Below are 25,706 nucleotides of genomic sequence, written 5' to 3'. Positions count from 1 at the left end.
GCTCCACAACCTGTGACGTCACGCTACTTCTGCTACAGGCAAAGCTTTTTTATCAGCCACCAAAAGTTGCAAACTTTATCGTCGATGTTCTCTACTAAATCAGCAAAAATATGGCAATATGGTGAAACGATGAAGTATGACACATAGAATGGATCTGCTATTCCCGTTTAAATAAGAACATTTCATTTCAGTAGGCCTTTAAAGTCATCTTTCAACTTGGTCTTTCTGCCTCTAAATGATGGAATGTACAACTTTTGTTTGACTTCTCACTATTTGCACACGTCCTTATTTATTTAGTTTTTCATTTGATTTGTATTGACATCCAGCATCAGACATTCCTATCCATGACATCATATTCACATAAATCATATATCTATTGTCTGTCCTAAATGTCTAAACATTCCTGTCCATATCACACCCATACCACCACCGTGGGCTAATTGGAAGGTGACAACAGCAAGTCAGCCAGCAAGTGGTAGGCCAGGTAAAGTGACAGAGAGGTCAGCATAGTGCAAAGTGGTAGGCCAGGTAAAGTGACAGAGAGGTCAGCATAGTGCAAAGTGGTATGCCAGGTAAAATGCCAGAGAGGTCAGCATAGTGCAAAGTGGTAGGCCAGGTAAAGTGACAGAGAGGTCAGCATAGTGCAAAGTGGTATGCCAGGTAAAGTGACAGAGAGGTCAGCATAGTGCAAAGTGGTAGGCCAGGTAAAGTGACAGAGAGGTCAGCATAGTGCAAAGTGGTAGGCCAGGTAAAGTGACAGAGAGGTCAGCATAGTGCAAAGACTTTCTGCACAGTCACTTGCTACAGAGCTCCAAACTTCATGTCACCTTCCAATTAGCCCACGTACAGTACGCAGAGAGCTTCATGGAATGGCTTTCCATGGCCGAGCAGCTGCATCTAAGCCATACATCAGCAAGTCCAATGCAAAGCGTGGGATGCAGTGGTGTAAAGGACATCACCACTGGACTGTAGAGCAGTGGAGACGCCTTCTATGGACTGATGAGTCACACTTTTACATCTGATGGAGCAGTCTGGCTTTGGAGGTTGCCAGGACAACGCTACATTTCACACTGCATTGTGCCGAGTGTGACATTTGGTGGAGGAGGAATTATGGTGTGGGGTTGTTTTTCAGGAGTTGGGCTTGGCCCCTTAGTTCCAGTGAAAGGAACTTTGAATGCTCCAGGATACCAAAACATTTTGGACAATTCCATGCTCCCAACCTTGTGGGAACAGTTTGGAGCGGGCCCCTTCCTCTTCCAACATGACTGAGCACCAGTGCACAAAGCAAGGTCCATAAAGACATGGATGACAGAGTCTAATGGGGATGAACTTGACTGGCCTGCACAGAGTCCTGACCTGAACCCCATAGAACACCTTTGGGGTGAATTAGAAGGGAGACTGAGAGCCAGGCCTTCTCCACCAACATCAGTGTGTGACCTCACCAATGGAAGAATGGTGGGAAATTGCTATAAACACACTCTGCAACCTTGTGGACAGCCTTCCCAGAAGAGTTGAAGCTGTAATAGCTGCAAAAGGTCGTATTGAACCCTATGGGTTAGGACTGGGATGGCACTTCTAGTTCATATGTGAGTCAAGGCAGGTGGACAAATACTTTTGTCAATATAGTGTATTTTAACAATAGCTCCTATTGTTACAGTCATGTGTCAATTATTGAATGATAAAGTGCGTCATATAACATTTGATGTGCTCCCAGCCACCTCATGCTCTGTCACTGGTAAAAATATGAGGACAGATTAGTTTCTTGTTGTATTACAAAGCAAAGGGAATTGGGTTGAAATCCCCGTGGGTTTCTAGAAGGATGTTTTAATGGTGAATGTTGTACCAATGCAGCTGGGATAGGCTCCAGCCAACGTGTCCCTACAAGCGGTAGAAAATGGATGGATGTTTTGAAGAGGTTCATTTAGCCTACTAATGTGTATTTATAAAGGGTTGATTTATATAGGCTAGTAAGGTCAAGTTGTCAGGTACACAACTTGACCTTACTAGCCTATATAAATCAACCCGTTGTCAGGTACACAACTTGACCTTACTAGCCTATATAAATCAACCCGTTGTCAGGTACACAACTTTACCTTACTAGCCTATATAAATCAACCTGTTGTCAGGTACACAACTTGACCTTACTAGCCTATATAAATCAACCCGTTGTCAGGTACACAACTTGACCTTACTAGCCTATATAAATCAACCCGTTGTCAGGTACACAACTTGACCTTACTAGCCTATATAAATCAACCCGTTGTCAGGTACACAACTTTACCTTACTAGCCTATATAAATCAACCTGTTGTCAGGTACACAACTTGACCTTACTAGCCTGTATAAATCAACCCGTTGTCAGGTACACAACTTGACCTTACTAGCCTATATAAATCAACCCGTTGTCAGGTACACAACTTGACCTTACTAGCCTGTATAAATCAACCTGTTGTCAGGTACACAACTTGACCTTACTAGCCTATATAAATCAACCCGTTGTCAGGTACACAACTTGACCTTACTAGCCTATATAAATCAACCCGTTGTCAGGTACACAACTTGACCTTACTAGCCTATATAAATCAACCCGTTGTCAGGTACACAACTTTACCTTACTAGCCTATATAAATCAACCTGTTGTCAGGTACACAACTTTACCTTACTAGCCTATATAAATCAACCTGTTGTCAGGTACACAACTTTACCTTACTAGCCTATATAAATCAACCCGTTGTCAGGTACACAACTTGACCTTACTAGCCTATATAAATCAACCCGTTGTCAGGTACACAACTTGACCTTACTAGCCTATATAAATCAACCTGTTGTCAGGTACACAACTTGACCTTACTAGCCTATATAAATCAACCTGTTGTCAGGTACACAACTTGACCTTACTAGCCTATATAAATCAACCCGTTGTCAGGTACACAACTTGACCTTACTAGCCTATATAAATCAACCTGTTGTCAGGTACACAACTTGACCTTACTAGCCTATATAAATCAACCTGTTGTCAGGTACACAACTTGACCTTACTAGCCTATATAAATCAACCTGTTGTCAGGTACACAACTTGACCTTACTAGCCTATATAAATCAACCCGTTGTCAGGTACACAACTTGACCTTACTAGCCTATATAAATCAACCTGTTGTCAGGTACACAACTTGACCTTACTAGCCTATATAAATCAACCTGTTGTCAGGTACACAACTTGACCTTACTAGCCTATATAAATCAACCTGTTGTCAGGTACACAACTTGACCTTACTAGCCTATATAAATCAACCCTTTATAAAAAAATGGATGGATGTTAAAATTGTTTAATACGCTGAACTTCATCATATTAATAAAAAAAAGTAAACGGTTACAAAATCCTGCTGATTGTCAAATATGTTGGATAGTTCTACCTCGATGAAAGCTTTTATTCTGGACATTCATTATGTAATATTATTTCTATAGTGGTGAGATAGCATTGATTTGAGCCTTTTAAAGATCTTCTTGGACCATCAATTGTTGACCTCTCAACTAGTTAGGGAAAACTGTTGTCATGATGATGGCTGCTTGATTTCTGTCACTCGTTTCAGCTCTGGAAACATGGAGCCAAGCTCAGTCACGTATGATGTCATCCTAAAATAACAATCATCAGTCACGTATGATGTCATCCTAAAATAACAATCATCAGTCACGTATGATGTCATCCTAAAATAACATGTATGATGTCATCCTAAAATAACAATCACTTCAGTCACGTATGTCATCCTAAAATAACATGTATGATGTCATCCTAAAAAAACATGTATGATGTCATCCTAAAATAACATGTATGATGTCATCCTAAAATAACAATCACTTCAGTCACGTATGATGTCATCTTAAAATAACAATCATCAGTCATGTATGATGTCATCCTAAAATAACAATCACTTCAGTCACGTATGATGTCATCCTAAAATAACATGTATGATGTCATACATGTTTCTATTCTCAGTTCCATTTCCAAAGTAATGGAGAAAATAGTTTATGAACAGGTGGATAGTTACCTGGCCACTAATAAACTCATGTACAAATTCCAATCCGGCTTCAGAACTAACCACTCCACTGACACATGCCTTCTCTATCTGACTTCAGAACTAACCACTCCACTGACACATGCCTTCTCTATCTGACTTCAGAACTAACCACTCCACTGACACATGCCTTCTCTATCTGACTTCAGAACTAACCACTCCACTGACACATGCCTTCTCTATGTGACTTCAGAACTAACCACTCCACTGACACATGCCTTCTCTATCTGACTTCAGAACTAACCACTCCACTGACACATGCCTTCTCTATCTGACTTCAGAACTAACCACTCCACTGACACATGCCTTCTCTATCTGACTTCAGAACTAACCACTCCACTGACACATGCCTTCTCTATCTGACTTCAGAACTAACCACTCCACTGACACATGCCTTCTCTATCTGACTTCAGAACTAACCACTCCACTGACACATGCCTTCTCTATCTGACTTCAGAACTAACCCCTCCACTGACACATGCCTTCTCTATCTGACTTCAGAACTAACCACTCCACTGACACATGCCTTCTCTATCTGACTTCAGAACTAACCACTCCACTGACACATGCCTTCTCTATCTGACTTCAGAACTAACCACTCCACTGACACATGCCTTCTCTATGTGAGCGACCACATCAAACATGAGGTGGACGCGGGCAAATACTGCGGCATGGTCATGCTGGACCTTCAGAAGGCCTTTGACACCGTTAACCACGCTATACTGTTGGATAAGCTCAGAGCAATCAGATTTAACAAAACCTCAAGGAGCTGGATGCAATCATACTTGGAGGGGAGGGAGCAGGTGGTAGAGGTGAACGGCACCGTGTCCCCCCCCTCTCAGTGAGCTGTAGGTTCCATAAAAGTAGGTGACATTGTTATCACCAGGAAAGATGAGGTCACCTACCTAGGTTACATTCTAGAGGCTAATCTTTCCTGTGATAAAATGGCAACCAAGGTAATCAAAAAGGTTAACCAACGAACGAGATTTCTCTACAGAATCTCCTCTCTGGTCAACAAAAGCACCTTGAGGATTCTAGCGGGAACTCTCGTTCAACCCTTTTTCCATTACGCATGCACCTCCTGGTACCCTAGCACCTCCAAAACCCTCAAATCTAGACTCCAAACATCTCAGAACAAGCTAGTCAGGTTACTTCTAGACCTCCACCCCAGATCCCACCTCACTCCTTCCCACTTCTCTAAAGTGGGCTGGCTCAAGGTGGAGGACAGAGTTAAACAACTTGCACTGAGCCTAGTCTATAAAATCCACTACACCTCCCTGATACCGAAGTACATGTCAAACTACTTCCTTAACGTAAATGACCTCCATAACCACAACACCAGGGGGAGCTCCACTAACCACGTTAAAGCCAGATTCCCAACTAACAAAGGTCTTAACTCATTCTCTTTCTATGCCACATCAATGTGGAATGCGCTCCCAACAGGTATAAAAGAAAGGGCATCTCTATCCTCCTTCAAAACCGCAATAAAAGTTCACCTCCAGGCAGCTACAACCCTAAACTAACACCCTCCCCAGATTGCTAATAATCAAATGTAAACAATCAAATGCAGATACTTTTTCTTTTTCTTATGCCTTCTGATCTCTCTCTCTCTCTCTCTCTCTCTCTCTCTCTCTCTCTCTCTCTCTCTATGTCCACTACTTGCTGTCCATACCCCCCCCCCCCCTCCACACCCCTGATTGTAAATAATGTAAATAATTCAATGTGATTATCTTGTGTGATGACTGTATTATGATGATAGTAGACCCCGACTTAAACAAGTTGAAAAACTTATTGGGGTGTTACCATTTAGTGGTCAATTGTACGGAATATGTACTTCACTGTGCAACCTACTAATAAAAGTCTCAATCAATCAATCAATCCTAAAATAACAATCACTCAGAGCAAAAAGATATTTGAAGTACAAGATCATGTGAATGTCTCGGGGGTATGACCCTCGCCCCGTTCTTAACCCCAAGTGACGCCCACGCACTTCAGGCACATTTTATCGTTTGCAGCATTTTTCTTTCACATTTGATTCCAACCTGCAGCGTTCATTTTAATTTGCTGTATTTTGCCATGGCATTTTTTTTATGGTAGTTGGATTTTTTTTTCTTTTGTAGCGTTGGAATGTTTGATCTGTAGTTTTGAGTACGGGGCCAGAAAGAGAAAACAAAAGGTATATTCTTCATTAGAAATCTTACAAGCCGACTGGTTGCAGTACTTGAGTGGGGAGGCAATAAAAGCCAACAGGATTCATGACAAAGGTCTCGGATGAAAAATGAAGTTTATTACAAACATTTGACACAGAGCTGTTAAGTCATTTAGCAGCTTATAGAAATAACACTTGTTGGTCAGCTGACTCTCTTCTTGCTAGTGTGCTTTTCATCACCTTATAGTGCTCTCTACTTTCAGCACTTATAGTGCTCTCTACTTTCAGCACTTCCACCCTTTCAAATGCACTACAGAAACCTTCCAAATGTAGCGTGTCTCAAACATTTTGAATACAGTGCGTGACATTCCACCTCAAACTCTTTGTAGTGCGCTCTATTCTGCCCTCGCCCAGACCAGTCCTCTGCATTGTAGTGCGCTCTATTCTGCCCCCGCCCAGACCAGTCCTCTGCATTGTAGTGCGCTCTATTCTTCCCTCGCCCAGACCAGTCCTCTGCATTGTAGTGCGCTCTATTCTGCCCTCACCCAGACCAGTCCTCTGCATTGTAGTGCGCTCTATTCTGCCCCCGCCCAGACCAGTCCTCTGCATTGTAGTGCGCTCTATTCTTCCCTCGCCCAGACCAGTCCTCTGCATTGTAGTGCGCTCTATTCTGCCCCCGCCCAGACCAGTCCTCTGCATTGTAGTGCGCTCTATTCTTCCCTCGCCCAGACCAGTCCTCTGCATTGTAGTGCGCTCTATTCTGCCCTCACCCAGACCAGTCCTCTGCATTGTAGTGCGCTCTATTCTGCCCTCGCCCAGACCAGTCCTCTGCATTGTAGTGCGCTCTATTCTGCCCTCGCCCAGACCAGTCCTCTGCATTGTAGTGCGCTCTATTCTGCCCTCACCCAGACCAGTCCTCTGCATTGTAGTGCGCTCTATTCTGCCCCCGCCCAGACCAGTCCTCTGCATTGTAGTGCGCTCTATTCTGCCCCCGCCCAGACCAGTCCTCTGCATTGTAGTGCGCTCTATTCTGCCCTCGCCCAGACCAGTCCTCTGCATTGTAGTGCGCTCTATTCTGCCCTCACCCAGACCAGTCCTCTGCATTGTAGTGCGCTCTATTCTGCCCTCGCCCAGACCAGTCCTCTGCATTGTAGTGCGCTCTATTCTGTCCTCACCCAGACCAGTCCTCTGCATTGTAGTGCGCTCTATTCTGCCCCCGCCCAGACCAGTCCTCTGCATTGTAGTGCGCTCTATTCTGCCCCCGCCCAGACCAGTCCTCTGCATTGTAGTGCGCTCTATTCTGCCCTCGCCCAGACCAGTCCTCTGCATTGTAGTGCGCTCTATTCTGCCCTCGCCCAGACCAGTCCTCTGCATTGTAGTGCGCTCTATTCTGTCCTCACCCAGACCAGTCCTCTGCATTGTAGTGCGCTCTATTCTGCCCTCACCCAGACCAGTCCTCTGCATTGTAGTGCGCTCTATTCTGCCCCCGCCCAGACCAGTCCTCTGCATTGTAGTGCGCTCTATTCTGTCCTCACCCAGACCAGTCCTCTGCATTGTAGTGCGCTCTATTCTGCCCCCGCCCAGACCAGTCCTCTGCATTGTAGTGCGCTCTATTCTGCCCCCGCCCAGACCAGTCCTCTGCATTGTAGTGCGCTCTATTCTGCCCTCGCCCAGACCAGTCCTCTGCATTGTAGTGCGCTCTATTCTGCCCTCGCCCAGACCAGTCCTCTGCATTGTAGTGCGCTCTATTCTGCCCCCGCCCAGACCAGTCCTCTGCATTGTAGTGCGCTCTATTCTGCCCTCGCCCAGACCAGTCCTCTGCATTGTAGTGCGCTCTATTCTGCCCTCGCCCAGACCAGTCCTCTGCATTGTAGTGCGCTCTATTCTGCCCTCGCCCAGACCAGTCCTCTGCATTGTAGTGCGCTCTATTCTGCCCCCGCCCAGACCAGTCCTCTGCATTGTAGTGCGCTCTATTCTGCCCTCGCCCAGACCAGTCCTCTGCATTGTAGTGCGCTCTATTCTGCCCTCGCCCAGACCAGTCCTCTGCATTGTAGTGCGCTCTATTCTGCCCTCGCCCAGACCAGTCCTCTGCATTGTAGTGCGCTCTATTCTGCCCCCGCCCAGACCAGTCCTCTGCATTGTAGTGCGCTCTATTCTGCCCTCGCCCAGACCAGTCCTCTGCATTTGAGCCCAAAGCCAACTTGGCGACTCCTCTTCAATGTAAACTGGTGAAAAGTGGAGCGCTGCAATGGACCTTAAAGCCAGGCTGCATAGTTCCTTAAGGACCAGGGTGTTGTCTGAGAATGGCACCAGGAGAATGGCAGGCAGGTAGAGAGGTTGACAGGAAACAAGGAGGCAGAAAAGACGGGGAATCGTGAGGCTGAACAGGCAACAATTAAGACGGGAGATTGAAGAAAGACAAATCAATCCGAAGTGTCTCATTGGTGGACACAAAGAAGAATGTCCAAAGTGAGCAGAGCTGCACACACCAAGGTGGCGCCATCACTGATGAGCAGGTGGAAACAAGAAAAACAATGTGGTGGTCAAGCAATGCTACATCACCTAACTGCTAGTCAAAGAACACAAGGTGGCGCCACTAAGACACACTCTGACACACCCACACTAGGATTTCTCTTTTGTGCTGAAAAAACTCTTCTATTAGTCTTCAGTATTTTCTCAGTATTTGACATAGTATTCACGTGACAGCTTAGGAGTCACATGGAGAGCTCGCTCACTGCCACTCATCCAGAGAAAGGAAAAGTTGACTTCCTGGGATCCCAGCCTGGTGTTGGCGGCTGAAAGACCAGTCCTGATTGGACAATGTGTGGAGTTGGACACTAACGGGAGGGCCAGTCTACATGAGCTGCTACAGTGTGTGTGTGTGTGTGTGTGTGTGCGTGTGTGTGTGTGTGTGTGTGTGTGTGTGTGTGTGTGTGTGTGTGTGTCAGTGTGTGCTGAGTGCGCTTCGTGCCACCCAGCCTTCAGCGGCCGGTGAGTCGCTGTTGGCCGGGCGGTACACAAGACTCTGACCCTGCTGGTTGGAGGACAGAACCTGAACCTTCTCGCCTTGGAACACGGAGATCTCGTCTTCATGCACGGCCACAAAGTCCTGAAGGACCAGCACCAGCTCCTAGGGGTCACAGGTCATGAGTAGAGGAAGAGGGCACCAGCTAAAGTTTGGCTCACCTGGTTGTCGTGATCGCTTTCTGGCGGAGGCTGAGAGGCGTGTCCATTTGGTGTGGGCGGGGCTAAAGGTGATCGTACCGATGACAGTGGGCGGGTCACTGATATCCCGCCTTCCTTCTTTTGGTACTCGATTGGAGATTGGAGAGCTATTGAAAGAAGTCATCCATGTTTAGTGAGCAAAGTGAAGGCAATGTTGGGAGGCAATGTTTGGACTCATTGAGAGAAAACATGTGTACAAATGATATATGCACTTTTAGCTCTACAGTATGTGTCTTTTTTTTACAGGAACACTAATACCAAAAGTCTGGTACAATTCTAAATAAGTGATGACAGACCACCTCAAAAATGTAATCTCCTTTTACACATTTTTACTGAATGAGACACCCAGAATGTACATGAAAGTGGGATTTACAATATTAACTATGAACAATAAAAGACTGAATATTATCTACTTAGCAGACAGAAGTAACAATATAGATGTCTACTTAGCAGACAGAAGTAACAATATAGATGTCTACATAGCAGACAGAAGTAACAATATAGATGTGTACATAGCAGACAGAAGTAACAATATAGATGTCTACATAGCAGACAGAAGTAACAATATAGATGTGTACATAGCAGACAGAAGTAACAATATAGATGTGTACATAGCAGACAGAAGTAACAATATAGATGTGTACATAGCAGACAGAAGTAACAATATAGATGTGTACATAGCAGACAGAAGTAACAATATAGATGTGTACATAGCAGACAGAAGTAACAATATAGATGTGTACATAGCAGACAGAAGTAACAATATAGATGTGTACATAGCAGACAGAAGTAACAATATAGATGTGTACTTAGCAGACAGAAGTAACAATATAGATGTGTACATAGCAGACAGAAGTAACAATATAGATGTGTACTTAGCAGACAGAAGTAACAATATAGATGTCTACTTAGCAGACAGAAGTAACAATATAGATGTGTACATAGCAGACAGAAGTAACAATATAGATGTGTACATAGCAGACAGAAGTAACAATATAGATGTGTACATAGCAGACAGAAGTAACAATATAGATGTGTACTTAGCAGACAGAAGTAACAATATAGATGTCTACTTAGCAGACAGAAGTAACAATATAGATGTGTACATAGCAGACAGAAGTAACAATATAGATGTGTACATAGCAGACAGAAGTAACAATATAGATGTGTACATAGCAGACAGAAGTAACAATATAGATGTGTACTTAGCAGACAGAAGTAACAATATAGATGTGTACATAGCAGACAGAAGTAACAATATAGATGTGTACATAGCAGACAGAAGTAACAATATAGATGTGTACTTAGCAGACAGAAGTAACAATATAGATGTGTACATAGCAGACAGAAGTAACAATATAGATGTCTACTTAGCAGACAGAAGTAACAATATAGATGTGTACATAGCAGACAGAAGTAACAATATAGATGTGTACATAGCAGACAGAAGTAACAATATAGATGTGTACATAGCAGACAGAAGTAACAATATAGATGTGTACTTAGCAGACAGAAGTAACAATATAGATGTGTACATAGCAGACAGAAGTAACAATATAGATGTGTACTTAGCAGACAGAAGTAACAATATAGATGTCTACTTAGCAGACAGAAGTAACAATATAGATGTGTACATAGCAGACAGAAGTAACAATATAGATGTGTACATAGCAGACAGAAGTAACAATATAGATGTGTACATAGCAGACAGAAGTAACAATATAGATGTGTACATAGCAGACAGAAGTAACAATATAGATGTGTACTTAGCAGACAGAAGTAACAATATAGATGTGTACATAGCAGACAGAAGTAACAATATAGATGTGTACATAGCAGACAGAAGTAACAATATAGATGTGTACATAGCAGACAGAAGTAACAATATAGATGTGTACATAGCAGACAGAAGTAACAATATAGATGTGTACATAGCAGACAGAAGTAACAATATAGATGTGTACATAGCAGACAGAAGTAACAATATAGATGTGTATTTAGCAGACAGAAGTCATGTGTACTTACCAGACAGAAAGTGGTTGTGCACCTCCAGCAAGGTGCTGATGTCGTCCACCCAGGTGTTCTTGATGCTTGTGGAAGAGGCCTGCAGCGTGAAGCGTGCTGCTGAGTCCCGAGACCACAACACAAACTTGCATAGGTCTCCCTCTGCACTCTCCTGCATGGCCAGGTAACTCACCTGAGTTTGGACGGAGGGCATTCAGGTTAACACTTGAACTCACCTTAAGCAGAGTAAAGCAGCGGCTGACCTTGATGCTGTTCTTAAACTGGTATTCAGGATTGTTGGATCCTTTACGGAGGAGCTCGCTGAAAATGACAATCTGCTCAAAGAGGAAAACGTGGCGCTCTTTGCTCCGAGACAAAACTCCTCCGTCCTGCTCCCAAACGCAGAAAGTCTCCTGTTGCAGCAGCTTACCCTGAGAGGTCAACTTCCCCTGCAGATAAACATGATCATGAAGTGCTACCTGAGAGGTCAACATCCCCTGCAGACAAACATGTCACTATAGGTGCAACACAATGATCATGAAGTGCTACCTGAGAGGTCAACATCCCCTGCAGACAAACATGATCATGAAGTGCTACCTGAGAGGTCAACATCCCCTGCAGACAAACATGATCATGAAGTGCTACCTGAGAGGTCAACATCCCCTGCAGACAAACATGTCACTATAGGTGCAACACAATGATCATGAAGTGCTACCTGAGAGGTCAACATCCCCTGCAGACAAACATGTCACTCTAGGTGCAACACAATGATCATGAAGTGCTACCTGAGAGGTCAACATCCCCTGCAGACAAACATGTCACTCTAGGTGCAACACAATGATCATGAAGTGCTACCTGAGAGGTCAACATCCCCTGCAGACAAACATGTCACTCTAGGTGCAACACAATGATCATGAAGTGCTACCTGAGAGGTCAACATCCCCTGCAGACAAACATGATCATGAAGTGCTACCTGAGAGGTCAACATCCCCTGCAGACAAACATGATCATGAAGTGCTACCTGAGAGGTCAACATCCCCTGCAGACAAACATGATCATGAAGTGCTACCTGAGAGGTCAACATCCCCTGCAGACAAACATGATCATGAAGTGCTACCTGAGAGGTCAACATCCCCTGCAGACAAACATGTCACTCTAGGTGCAACACAATGATCATGAAGTGCTACCTGAGAGGTCAACATCCCCTGCAGACAAACATGATCATGAAGTGCTACCTGAGAGGTCAACATCCCCTGCAGACAAACATGTCACTATAGGCGCAACACAATGATCATGAAGTGCTACCTGAGAGGTCAACATCCCCTGCAGACAAACATGTCACTCTAGGTGCAACACAATGATCATGAAGTGCTACCTGAGAGGTCAACATCCCCTGCAGACAAACATGTCACTCTAGGTGCAACACAATGATCATGAAGTGCTACCTGAGAGGTCAACATCCCCTGCAGACAAACATGTCACTATAGGCGCAACACAATGATCATGAAGTGCTACCTGAGAGGTCAACATCCCCTGCAGACAAACATGTCACTATAGGTGCAACACAATGATCATGAAGTGCTACCTGAGAGGTCAACATCCCCTGCAGACAAACATGTCACTCTAGGTGCAACACAATGATCATGAAGTGCTACCTGAGAGGTCAACATCCCCTGCAGACAAACATGTCACTCTAGGTGCAACACAATGATCATGAAGTGCTACCTGAGAGGTCAACATCCCCTGCAGACAAACATGTCACTCTAGGTGCAACACAATGATCATGAAGTGCTACCTGAGAGGTCAACATCCCCTGCAGACAAACATGATCATGAAGTGCTACCTGAGAGGTCAACATCCCCTGCAGACAAACATGTCACTCTAGGTGCAACACAATGATCATGAAGTGCTACCTGAGAGGTCAACATCCCCTGCAGACAAACATGATCATGAAGTGCTACCTGAGAGGTCAACATCCCCTGCAGACAAACATGATCATGAAGTGCTACCTGAGAGGTCAACATCCCCTGCAGACAAACATGATCATGAAGTGCTACCTGAGAGGTCAACATCCCCTGCAGACAAACATGTCACTATAGGTGCAACACAATGATCATGAAGTGCTACCTGAGAGGTCAACATCCCCTGCAGACAAACATGATCATGAAGTGCTACCTGAGAGGTCAACATCCCCTGCAGACAAACATGATCATGAAGTGCTACCTGAGAGGTCAACATCCCCTGCAGACAAACATGATCATGAAGTGCTACCTGAGAGGTCAACATCCCCTGCAGACAAACATGTCACTATAGGTGCAACACAATGATCATGAAGTGCTACCTGAGAGGTCAACATCCCCTGCAGACAAACATGTCACTATAGGTGCAACACAATGATCATGAAGTGCTACCTGAGAGGTCAACATCCCCTGCAGACAAACATGTCACTCTAGGTGCAACACAATGATCATGAAGTGCTACCTGAGAGGTCAACATCCCCTGCAGACAAACATGTCACTCTAGGTGCAACACAATGATCATGAAGTGCTACCTGAGAGGTCAACATCCCCTGCAGACAAACATGTCACTCTAGGTGCAACACAATGATCATGAAGTGCTACCTGAGAGGTCAACATCCCCTGCAGACAAACATGATCATGAAGTGCTACCTGAGAGGTCAACATCCCCTGCAGACAAACATGTCACTCTAGGTGCAACACAATGATCATGAAGTGCTACCTGAGAGGTCAACATCCCCTGCAGACAAACATGATCATGAAGTGCTACCTGAGAGGTCAACATCCCCTGCAGACAAACATGATCATGAAGTGCTACCTGAGAGGTCAACATCCCCTGCAGACAAACATGATCATGAAGTGCTACCTGAGAGGTCAACATCCCCTGCAGACAAACATGTCACTATAGGTGCAACACAATGATCATGAAGTGCTACCTGAGAGGTCAACATCCCCTGCAGACAAACATGATCATGAAGTGCTACCTGAGAGGTCAACATCCCCTGCAGACAAACATGATCATGAAGTGCTACCTGAGAGGTCAACATCCCCTGCAGACAAACATGATCATGAAGTGCTACCTGAGAGGTCAACATCCCCTGCAGACAAACATGTCACTATAGGTGCAACACAATGATCATGAAGTGCTACCTGAGAGGTCAACATCCCCTGCAGACAAACATGATCATGAAGTGCTACCTGAGAGGTCAACATCCCCTGCAGACAAACATGATCATGAAGTGCTACCTGAGAGGTCAACATCCCCTGCAGACAAACATGATCATGAAGTGCTACCTGAGAGGTCAACATCCCCTGCAGACAAACATGTCACTATAGGTGCAACACAATGATCATGAAGTGCTACCTGAGAGGTCAACATCCCCTGCAGACAAACATGATCATGAAGTGCTACCTGAGAGGTCAACATCCCCTGCAGACAAACATGATCATGAAGTGCGACCTGAGAGGTCAACATCCCCTGCAGACAAACATGATCATGAAGTGCTACCTGAGAGGTCAACATCCCCTGCAGACAAACATGTCACTCTAGGTGCAACACAATGATCATGAAGTGCTACCTGAGAGGTCAACATCCCCTGCAGACAAACATGTCACTCTAGGTGCAACACAATGATCATGAAGTGCTACCTGAGAGGTCAACATCCCCTGCAGACAAACATGTCACTCTAGGTGCAACACAATGATCATGAAGTGCTACCTGAGAGGTCAACATCCCCTGCAGACAAACATGTCACTCTAGGTGCAACACAATGATCATGAAGTGCTACCTGAGAGGTCAACATCCCCTGCAGACAAACATGATCATGAAGTGCTACCTGAGAGGTCAACATCCCCTGCAGACAAACATGATCATGAAGTGCTACCTGAGAGGTCAACATCCCCTGCAGACAAACATGATCATGAAGTGCTACCTGAGAGGTCAACATCCCCTGCAGACAAACATGATCATGAAGTGCTACCTGAGAGGTCAACATCCCCTGCAGACAAACATGTCACTCTAGGTGCAACACAATGATCATGAAGTGCTACCTGAGAGGTCAACATCCCCTGCAGACAAACATGATCATGAAGTGCTACCTGAGAGGTCAACATCCCCTGCAGACAAACATGTCACTATAGGCGCAACACAATGATCATGAAGTGCTACCTGAGAGGTCAACATCCCCTGCAGACAAACATGTCACTCTAGGTGCAACACAATGATCATGAAGTGCTACCTGAGAGGTCAACATCCCCTGCAGACAAACATGTCACTCTAGGTGCAACACAATGATCATGAAGTGCTACCTGAGAGGTCAACATCCCCTGCAGACAAACATGTCACTATAGGCGCAACACAATGATCATGAAGTGCTACCTGAGAGGTCAACATCCCCTGCAGACAAACATGTCACTCTAGGTGCAACACAATGATCATGAAGTGCTACCTGAGAGGTCAACATCCCCTGCAGACAAACATGTCACTCTAGGTGCAACACAATGATCAGGAAGTGCTACCTGAGAGGTCAACATCCCCTGCAGACAAACATGTCACTATAGGTGCAACACAATGATCATGAAGTGCTACCTGAGAGGTCAACATCCCCTGCAGACAAACATGTCACTCTAGGTGCAACACAATGATCATGAAGTGCTACCTGAGAGGTCAACATCCCCTGCAGACAAACATGATCATGAAGTGCTACCTGAGAGGTCAACATCCCCTGCAGACAAACATGTCACTCTAGGTGCAACACAATGATCATGAAGTGCTACCTGAGAGGTCAACATCCCCTGCAGACAAACATGATCATGAAGTGCTACCTGAGAGGTCAACATCCCCTGCAGACAAACATGATCATGAAGTGCTACCTGAGAGGTCAACATCCCCTGCAGACAAACATGATCATGAAGTGCTACCTGAGAGGTCAACATCCCCTGCAGACAAACATGTCACTATAGGTGCAACACAATGATCATGAAGTGCTACCTGAGAGGTCAACATCCCCTGCAGACAAACATGATCATGAAGTGCTACCTGAGAGGTCAACATCCCCTGCAGACAAACATGATCATGAAGTGCTACCTGAGAGGTCAACATCCCCTGCAGACAAACATGATCATGAAGTGCTACCTGAGAGGTCAACATCCCCTGCAGACAAACATGTCACTATAGGTGCAACACAATGATCATGAAGTGCTACCTGAGAGGTCAACATCCCCTGCAGACAAACATGATCATGAAGTGCTACCTGAGAGGTCAACATCCCCTGCAGACAAACATGATCATGAAGTGCTACCTGAGAGGTCAACATCCCCTGCAGACAAACATGATCATGAAGTGCTACCTGAGAGGTCAACATCCCCTGCAGACAAACATGTCACTATAGGTGCAACACAATGATCATGAAGTGCTACCTGAGAGGTCAACATCCCCTGCAGACAAACATGATCATGAAGTGCTACCTGAGAGGTCAACATCCCCTGCAGACAAACATGATCATGAAGTGCGACCTGAGAGGTCAACATCCCCTGCAGACAAACATGATCATGAAGTGCGACCTGAGAGGTCAACATCCCCTGCAGACAAACATGATCATGAAGTGCTACCTGAGAGGTCAACATCCCCTGCAGACAAACATGTCACTCTAGGTGCAACACAATGATCATGAAGTGCTACCTGAGAGGTCAACATCCCCTGCAGACAAACATGTCACTATAGGTGCAACACAATGATCATGAAGTGCTACCTGAGAGGTCAACATCCCCTGCAGACAAACATGTCACTCTAGGTGCAACACAATGATCATGAAGTGCTACCTGAGAGGTCAACATCCCCTGCAGACAAACATGTCACTCTAGGTGCAACACAATGATCATGAAGTGCTACCTGAGAGGTCAACATCCCCTGCAGACAAACATGTCACTCTAGGTGCAACACAATGATCATGAAGTGCTACCTGAGAGGTCAACATCCCCTGCAGACAAACATGTCACTCTAGGTGCAACACAATGATCATGAAGTGCTACCTGAGAGGTCAACATCCCCTGCAGACAAACATGTCACTCTAGGTGCAACACAATGATCATGAAGTGCTACCTGAGAGGTCAACATCCCCTGCAGACAAACATGTCACTCTAGGTGCAACACAATGATCATGAAGTGCTACCTGAGAGGTCAACATCCCCTGCAGACAAACATGTCACTATAGGTGCAACACAATGATCATGAAGTGCTACCTGAGAGGTCAACATCCCCTGCAGACAAACATGTCACTCTAGGTGCAACACAATGATCATGAAGTGCTACCTGAGAGGTCAACATCCCCTGCAGACAAACATGATCATGAAGTGCTACCTGAGAGGTCAACATCCCCTGCAGACAAACATGATCATGAAGTGCTACCTGAGAGGTCAACATCCCCTGCAGACAAACATGATCATGAAGTGCTACCTGAGAGGTCAACATCCCCTGCAGACAAACATGTCACTATAGGTGCAACACAATGATCATGAAGTGCTACCTGAGAGGTCAACATCCCCTGCAGACAAACATGTCACTCTAGGTGCAACACAATGATCATGAAGTGCTACCTGAGAGGTCAACATCCCCTGCAGACAAACATGATCATGAAGTGCTACCTGAGAGGTCAACATCCCCTGCAGACAAACATGTCACTCTAGGTGCAACACAATGATCATGAAGTGCTACCTGAGAGGTCAACATCCCCTGCAGACAAACATGATCATGAAGTGCTACCTGAGAGGTCAACATCCCCTGCAGACAAACATGTCACTCTAGGTGCAACACAATGATCATGAAGTGCTACCTGAGAGGTCAACATCCCCTGCAGACAAACATGATCATGAAGTGCTACCTGAGAGGTCAACATCCCCTGCAGACAAACATGTCACTCTAGGTGCAACACAATGATCATGAAGTGCTACCTGAGAGGTCAACATCCCCTGCAGACAAACATGTCACTCTAGGTGCAACACAATGATCATGAAGTGCTACCTGAGAGGTCAACATCCCCTGCAGACAAACATGTCACTCTAGGTGCAACACAATGATCATGAAGTGCTACCTCACTTTTTCTTAGTCATCTTCCAAAATGTGCAACCAAGACTGAATGGTATAAAAACCCAATCCATTTTTGCTCTCAGATCAAATGAAATAGATCAGTTTCACACACCCGAAAAATGAAGACAAGTCATTTGACAGAGAATTATTATCATTGTACATGCAAAACAATTTGAATACATATACATGATGAATGAAATGTTTAAATGCACATTTAACAGCACCTTGATGATGAAACATGGAGAGTGACCCACACTGGCACACCCTTCATACTACTACAAATACAAGAATAAAACAAATAAAATTAATTGTACATTTCCCATTACCCTTTTGAGATGTGTTTAATTTAATTTTCTTTTCTTTTTTTGTGAAATAATAATATTGCCATTGAGCACATGACTGTTCTCTGCCTCAGGAAAAGCCTGATCCCTGCAGCTATAGCCGCCATAACAGCACACCCGTCTGACAAGCCTGTAAATGTGTGTTGGTCATGTATGATGTCTTTTGGTTTTTGTGATGTGTAATGTCTATTGTTCAAATGTACGGCAGTGAAAATTAATTTCCCTAAGGGGACCAATAAATCTAAATATGTATGTATATTATGTATGATATGTATGTATATTATGTACTACATGTATGTATATTATGTACTACATGTATATGTACTAAATGTATGATATAGAAATGACTATGACATAAGTATGTACGTTATGTACTACATGTATGGGGACGGCATGGCGAAGTTGGTAGAGTGGCCGTGCCAGCAATCGGAGGGTTGCTGGTTACTGGGGTTCAATCCCCACCTTCTACCATCCTAGTCATGTCCGTTGTGTCCTTGGGCAAGACACTTCACCCTTGCTCCTACTACATGTAGGATATATATGTATATTATCAGTCAGTCTACCCGAGGGCAGCTGTGGCTACGAAAGTAGCTTACCACCACCAGGTGTGAATGAATGATGGGTTTTTAACATGTAAAGCGACTTTGGGTACTTAGAAAAGCGCTATATAAATCCCAGGTATTATTATTATTATTATTATGTACTACATGTATGATATATATGTATATTATGTACTGCATGTATGATATATATGTATATTATGTACTGCATGTATGATATATATGTATATTATGTGCTGCATGTATGATATATATGTATATTATGTACTGCATGTATGATATATATGTATATTATGTACTACATGTAGGATATATATGTATATTATGTACTACATGTATGATATATATGTATATTATGTACTACATGTATGATATATATGTATATTATGTACTACATGTAGGATATATATGTATATTATGTACTACATGTATGATATATATGTATATTATGTACTGCATGTATGATATATATGTATATTATGTACTGCATGTATGATATATATGTATATTATGTACTACATGTAGGATATATATGTATATTATGTACTACATGTATGATATATATGTATATTATGTACTACATGTATGATATATATGTATATTATGTACTACATGTATGATATATATGTATATTATGTACTACATGTAGGATATATATGTATATTATGTACTACATGTATGATATATATGTATATTATGTACTACATGTATGATATATATGTATATTATGTACTGCATGTATGATATATATGTATATTATGTACTGCATGTATGATATATATGTATATTATGTACTGCATGTATGATATATATGTATATTATGTACTACATGTATGATATATATGTATATTATGTACTACATGTATGATATATATGTATATTATGTACTACATGTAGGATATATATGTATATTATGTAGTACATGTATGATATATATGTATATTATGTACTACATGTATGATATATATGTATATTATGTACTACATGTAGGATATATATGTATATTATGTACTACATGTATGATATATATGTATATTATGTACTACATGTATGATATATATGTATATTATGTACTGCATGTATGATATATATGTATATTATGTACTGCATGTATGATATATATGTATATTATGTACTACATGTATGATATATATGTATATTATGTACTACATGTATGATATATATGTATATTATGTACTGCACGTATGATATATATGTATATTATGTACTGCATGTATGATATATATGTATATTATGTACTGCATGTATGATATATATGTATATTATGTACTGCATGTATGATATATATGTATATTATGTACTACATGTATGATATATATGTATATTATGTACTACATGTAGGATATATATGTATATTATGTACTACATGTATGATATATATGTATATTATATACTGCATGTATGATATATATGTATATTATGTACTACATGTATGATATATATGTATATTATGTACTGCATGTATGATATATATGTATATTATGTACTGCATGTATGATATATATGTATATTATGTACTACATGTATGATATATATGTATATTATGTACTACATGTATGATATATATGTATATTATGTACTGCACGTATGATATATATGTATATTATGTACTGCATGTATGATATATATGTATATTATGTACTGCCTGTATGATATATATGTATATTATGTACTGCATGTATGATATATATGTATATTATGTACTACATGTATGATATATATGTATATTATGTACTACATGTAGGATATATATGTATATTATGTACTACATGTATGATATATATGTATATTATGTACTGCATGTATGATATATATGTATATTATGTACTGCATGTATGATATATATGTATATTATGTACTGCATGTATGATATATATGTATATTATGTACTACATGTATGATATATATGTATATCATGTACTACATGTATGATATATATGTATATTATGTACTACATGTAGGATATATATGTATATTATGTACTACATGTATGATATATATGTATATTATGTACTACATGTATGATATATATGTATATTATGTACTGCATGTATGATATATATGTATATTATGTACTGCATGTAGGATATATATGTATATTATGTACTGCATGTATGATATATATGTATATTATGTACTACATGTATGATATATATGTATATTATGTACTACATGTATGATATATATGTATATTATGTACTGCATGTATGATATATATGTATATTATGTACTACATGTATGATATATATGTATATTATGTACTGCATGTATGATATATATGTATATTATGTACTACATGTATGATATATATGTATATTATGTACTACATGTATGATATATATGTATATTATGTACTACATGTATGATATATATGTATATTATGTACTACATGTAGGATATATATGTATATTATGTACTACATGTATGATATATATGTATATTATGTACTGCATGTATGATATATATGTATATTATGTACTACATGTATGATATATATGTATATTATGTACTACATGTATGATATATATGTATATTATGTACTACATGTAGGATATATATGTATATTATGTACTACATGTATGATATATATGTACATTATGTACTGCATGTATGATATATATGTATATTATGTACTGCATGTATGATATATATGTATATTATGTACTACATGTATGATATATATGTATATTATGTACTACATGTAGGATATATATGTATATTATGTACTACATGTATGATATATATGTATATTATGTACTACATGTATGATATATATGTATATTATGTACTACATGTAGGATATATATGTATATTATGTACTACATGTATGATATATATGTATATTATGTACTACATGTAGTATTTTGTTCAAGGAAATGGTGAATGTTGTGATGCATCTGTGAAATTAATGCGTGGCCGAAATGCTTCAAAGGAACTAAATAGGTAAATATGACATGTTATTATGAATGTGCCTGTGCATTACATACATACATACATACATACATACATTACATACATACATACATACATACATACATACATACAGTGTGTGTATAAAATGTTGATGGAGGTTTTGGGATGTTTTTAGAGCGAATAGATCAAATCCCCATTGCCTGCATTTTTAGCCGTCTACATCAAGCCATATATTATAAATTACAAGTAGAGATGTCCGATAATATAGGACTGCCGACATTATCGGCCGATAAATGCTTTAAAATGTAATATCGGAAATTATCTGTATCGGTTTCAAAAAGTAAAATGTATGACTTTCTAAAAGGCCGCTGTGTACACGGCCGTAGGGAGAAGTACAGAGCGCCAATAAACCTTAAAGGCACTGCCTTTGCGTGCCGGCCCAGTCACATAATATCTACGGCTTTTCACAAACACAAGTGAATGCAAGCATACTTGGTCAACAGCCATACAGGTCACACTGAGGGTTACCGTATAAACAACTTTAACAATCCAATCCAATCCACTTTATTTATATAGCACATTTTAACAACAAAAATGTTTCCAAAGTGCTGCACAACAATATTAAAAACAATATTCAAATATTATCCTTAGCTCCACCAATGACTGAATAACAACAACAAATAAATAGATATAAAACCAATATAAAAATAAATATGATTAAAAACAATTTTAAAGGGTAAAACCAATTAAAACTGTAAATACAAATCAACATTTAAAAAAAAACCACAGAGGACAACAGAGGAGCACACAACTCACGAAGTGTTAAAAGCCAAAGAATAAAAGTGGGTCTTAAGACGAGACTTAAAACACTCCACTGTGGGAGCAGTTGGAACATGGAGGGGCAGAGTGTTCCAGAGCTTATCGGCAAAAAAGCCATTATCGGAAATCTCTAATTACAAGGCATAAAAAAAGAGAACAATTATATTTTCTTGTCTCACATAGGGATTGTGATTAATAAGCATCCGATTGCTCTGAGCTTATCCAACAGTATAGCGTGGTTAACGGTGTCAAAGACCTTGTGAAGGTCCAGCATGACCATGCCGCAGTATTTGCCCGCGTCCACCTCATGTTTGATGTGCTCGCTCACATAGAGAAGGCATGTGTCAGTGGAGTGGTTAGTTCTGAAGTCAGATAGAGAAGGCATGTGTCAGTGGAGTGGTTAGTTCTGAAGTCAGATAGAGAAGGCATGTGTCAGTGGAGTGGTTAGTTCTGAAGTCAGATAGAGAAGGCATGTGTCAGTGGAGTGGTTAGTTCTGAAGTCACATAGAGAAGGCATGTGTCAGTGGAGTGGTTAGTTCTGAAGTCAGATAGAGAAGGCATGTGTCAGTGGAGTGGTTAGTTCTGAAGTCAGATAGAGAAGGCATGTGTCAGTGGAGTGGTTAGTTCTGAAGTCAGATAGAGAAGGCATGTGTCAGTGGAGTGGTTAGTTCTGAAGTCAGATAGAGAAGGCATGTGTCAGTGGAGTGGTTAGTTCTGAAGTCAGATAGAGAAGGCATGTGTCAGTGGAGTGGTTAGTTCTGAAGTCAGATAGAGAAGGCATGTGTCAGTGGAGTGGTTAGTTCTGAAGTCAGATAGAGAAGGCATGTGTCAGTGGAGTGGTTAGTTCTGAAGTCAGATAGAGAAGGCATGTGTCAGTGGAGTGGTTAGTTCTGAAGTCAGATAGAGAAGGCATGTGTCAGTGGAGTGGTTAGTTCTGAAGTCACATAGAGAAGGCATGTGTCAGTGGAGTGGTTAGTTCTGAAGTCAGATAGAGAAGGCATGTGTCAGTGGAGTGGTTAGTTCTGAAGTCACATAGAGAAGGCATGTGTCAGTGGAGTGGTTAGTTCTGAAGTCACATAGAGAAGGCATGTGTCAGTGGAGTGGTTAGTTCTGAAGTCACATAGAGAAGGCATGTGTCAGTGGAGTGGTTAGTTCTGAAGTCAGATAGAGAAGGCATGTGTCAGTGGAGTGGTTAGTTCTGAAGTCAGATAGAGAAGGCATGTGTCAGTGGAGTGGTTAGTTCTGAAGTCACATAGAGAAGGCATGTGTCAGTGGAGTGGTTAGTTCTGAAGTCAGATAGAGAAGGCATGTGTCAGTGGAGTGGTTAGTTCTGAAGTCAGATAGAGAAGGCATGTGTCAGTGGAGTGGTTAGTTCTGAAGTCAGATAGAGAACGCATGTGTCAGTGGAGTGGTTAGTTCTGAAGTCAGATAGAGAACGCATGTGTCAGTGGAGTGGTTAGTTCTGAAGTCAGATAGAGAAGGCATGTGTCAGTGGAGTGGTTAGTTTTGAAGTCAGATAGAGAAGGCATGTGTCAGTGGAGTGGTTAGTTCTGAAGTCAGATAGAGAAGGCATGTGTCAGTGGAGTGGTTAGTTCTGAAGTCACATAGAGAAGGCATGTGTCAGTGGAGTGGTTAGTTCTGAAGTCACATAGAGAAGGCATGTGTCAGTGGAGTGGTTAGTTCTGAAGTCAGATAGAGAAGGCATGTGTCAGTGGAGTGGTTAGTTCTGAAGTCAGATAGAGAAGGCATGTGTCAGTGGAGTGGTTAGTTCTGAAGTCACATAGAGAAGGCATGTGTCAGTGGAGTGGTTAGTTCTGAAGTCACATAGAGAAGGCATGTGTCAGTGGAGTGGTTAGTTCTGAAGCCGGATTAGAATTTGTACATGAGTTTATTAGTGGCCAGGTAACTATCCACCTGTTCATAAACTATTTTCTCCATTACTTTGGAAATGGAACTGAGAATAGAAACAGGTCGGTAGTTGCCAGGTTCTAATTTGCTTCCTTTTTTAAAGAGGGGAGTTACTCTTGCTATCTTGAAATCTTTTGTTTCTTGGCCTTGTGTAATTGATAGGTTTATTGGAGTATTGGACAGAATGATACGGATACTTTAAATGTTCCAGATCATTGAATGATTCCATTTAGTTTTTTACAATTACAATCAGACAAAACCACAGGATTATTGTGTAACAATATCAGTTAAACATTGAAATCATTTCCTACTAGTTTCTCTGATTTAAATCCTTTGTTTTTAACTCTTTGTGCTCTCCTGTGTCCAAGGACATATTTCCAGACTTTGTAAACGATAACAAAACAGACATAGGATTAATTTGAGAGTAAAAAATACTGACTTAACCAGTATAGTATTGATGATATACTAATAACTTACTTGGTATACATTATGCGCTCATTCTCTCGTTTATGTCAAATGTGCAGACATAGCCAGAATGTGTCATCAACATGCATTATCATGTTCTAATGATAGTATCAAGAGCTATCGTCTGC

General features: G+C 41.6%; 1 protein-coding gene across 10 annotated transcripts in view; it reads right to left on the bottom strand.

The window, feature by feature from the left end:
* Window positions 1–8,308: 8,308 nt before the first annotated feature.
* LOC133646167 (kalirin-like) overlaps window positions 8,309–25,706 on the bottom strand; it is an 87,038-nt gene continuing 69,640 nt past the window's right edge. For 7 of the 10 annotated variants that reach the window (XM_062041303.1, XM_062041294.1, XM_062041321.1 and 4 more), the window contains 4 exons: window positions 11,714–11,899; window positions 11,472–11,643; window positions 9,408–9,553; window positions 8,312–9,351 (listed from right to left, as the gene is read on the bottom strand). In XM_062041303.1, the coding sequence (XP_061897287.1) occupies window positions 9,166–9,351; window positions 9,408–9,553; window positions 11,472–11,643; window positions 11,714–11,899 (690 nt within the window). In that variant the 3' untranslated portion in view covers window positions 8,312–9,165. Of the gene's footprint in view, window positions 9,352–9,407; window positions 9,554–11,471; window positions 11,644–11,713; window positions 11,900–25,706 lie in introns of all 10 variants that reach the window. The other 3 variants (XM_062041287.1, XM_062041278.1, XM_062041268.1) reach the window with 3 other exon arrangements.

Source organism: Entelurus aequoreus, linkage group LG01, assembly GCF_033978785.1.
Source record: "Entelurus aequoreus isolate RoL-2023_Sb linkage group LG01, RoL_Eaeq_v1.1, whole genome shotgun sequence".
Classification (NCBI taxonomy): domain Eukaryota; kingdom Metazoa; phylum Chordata; class Actinopteri; order Syngnathiformes; family Syngnathidae; genus Entelurus; species Entelurus aequoreus.
This window is presented reverse-complemented; position numbering and strand designations above follow the sequence as displayed.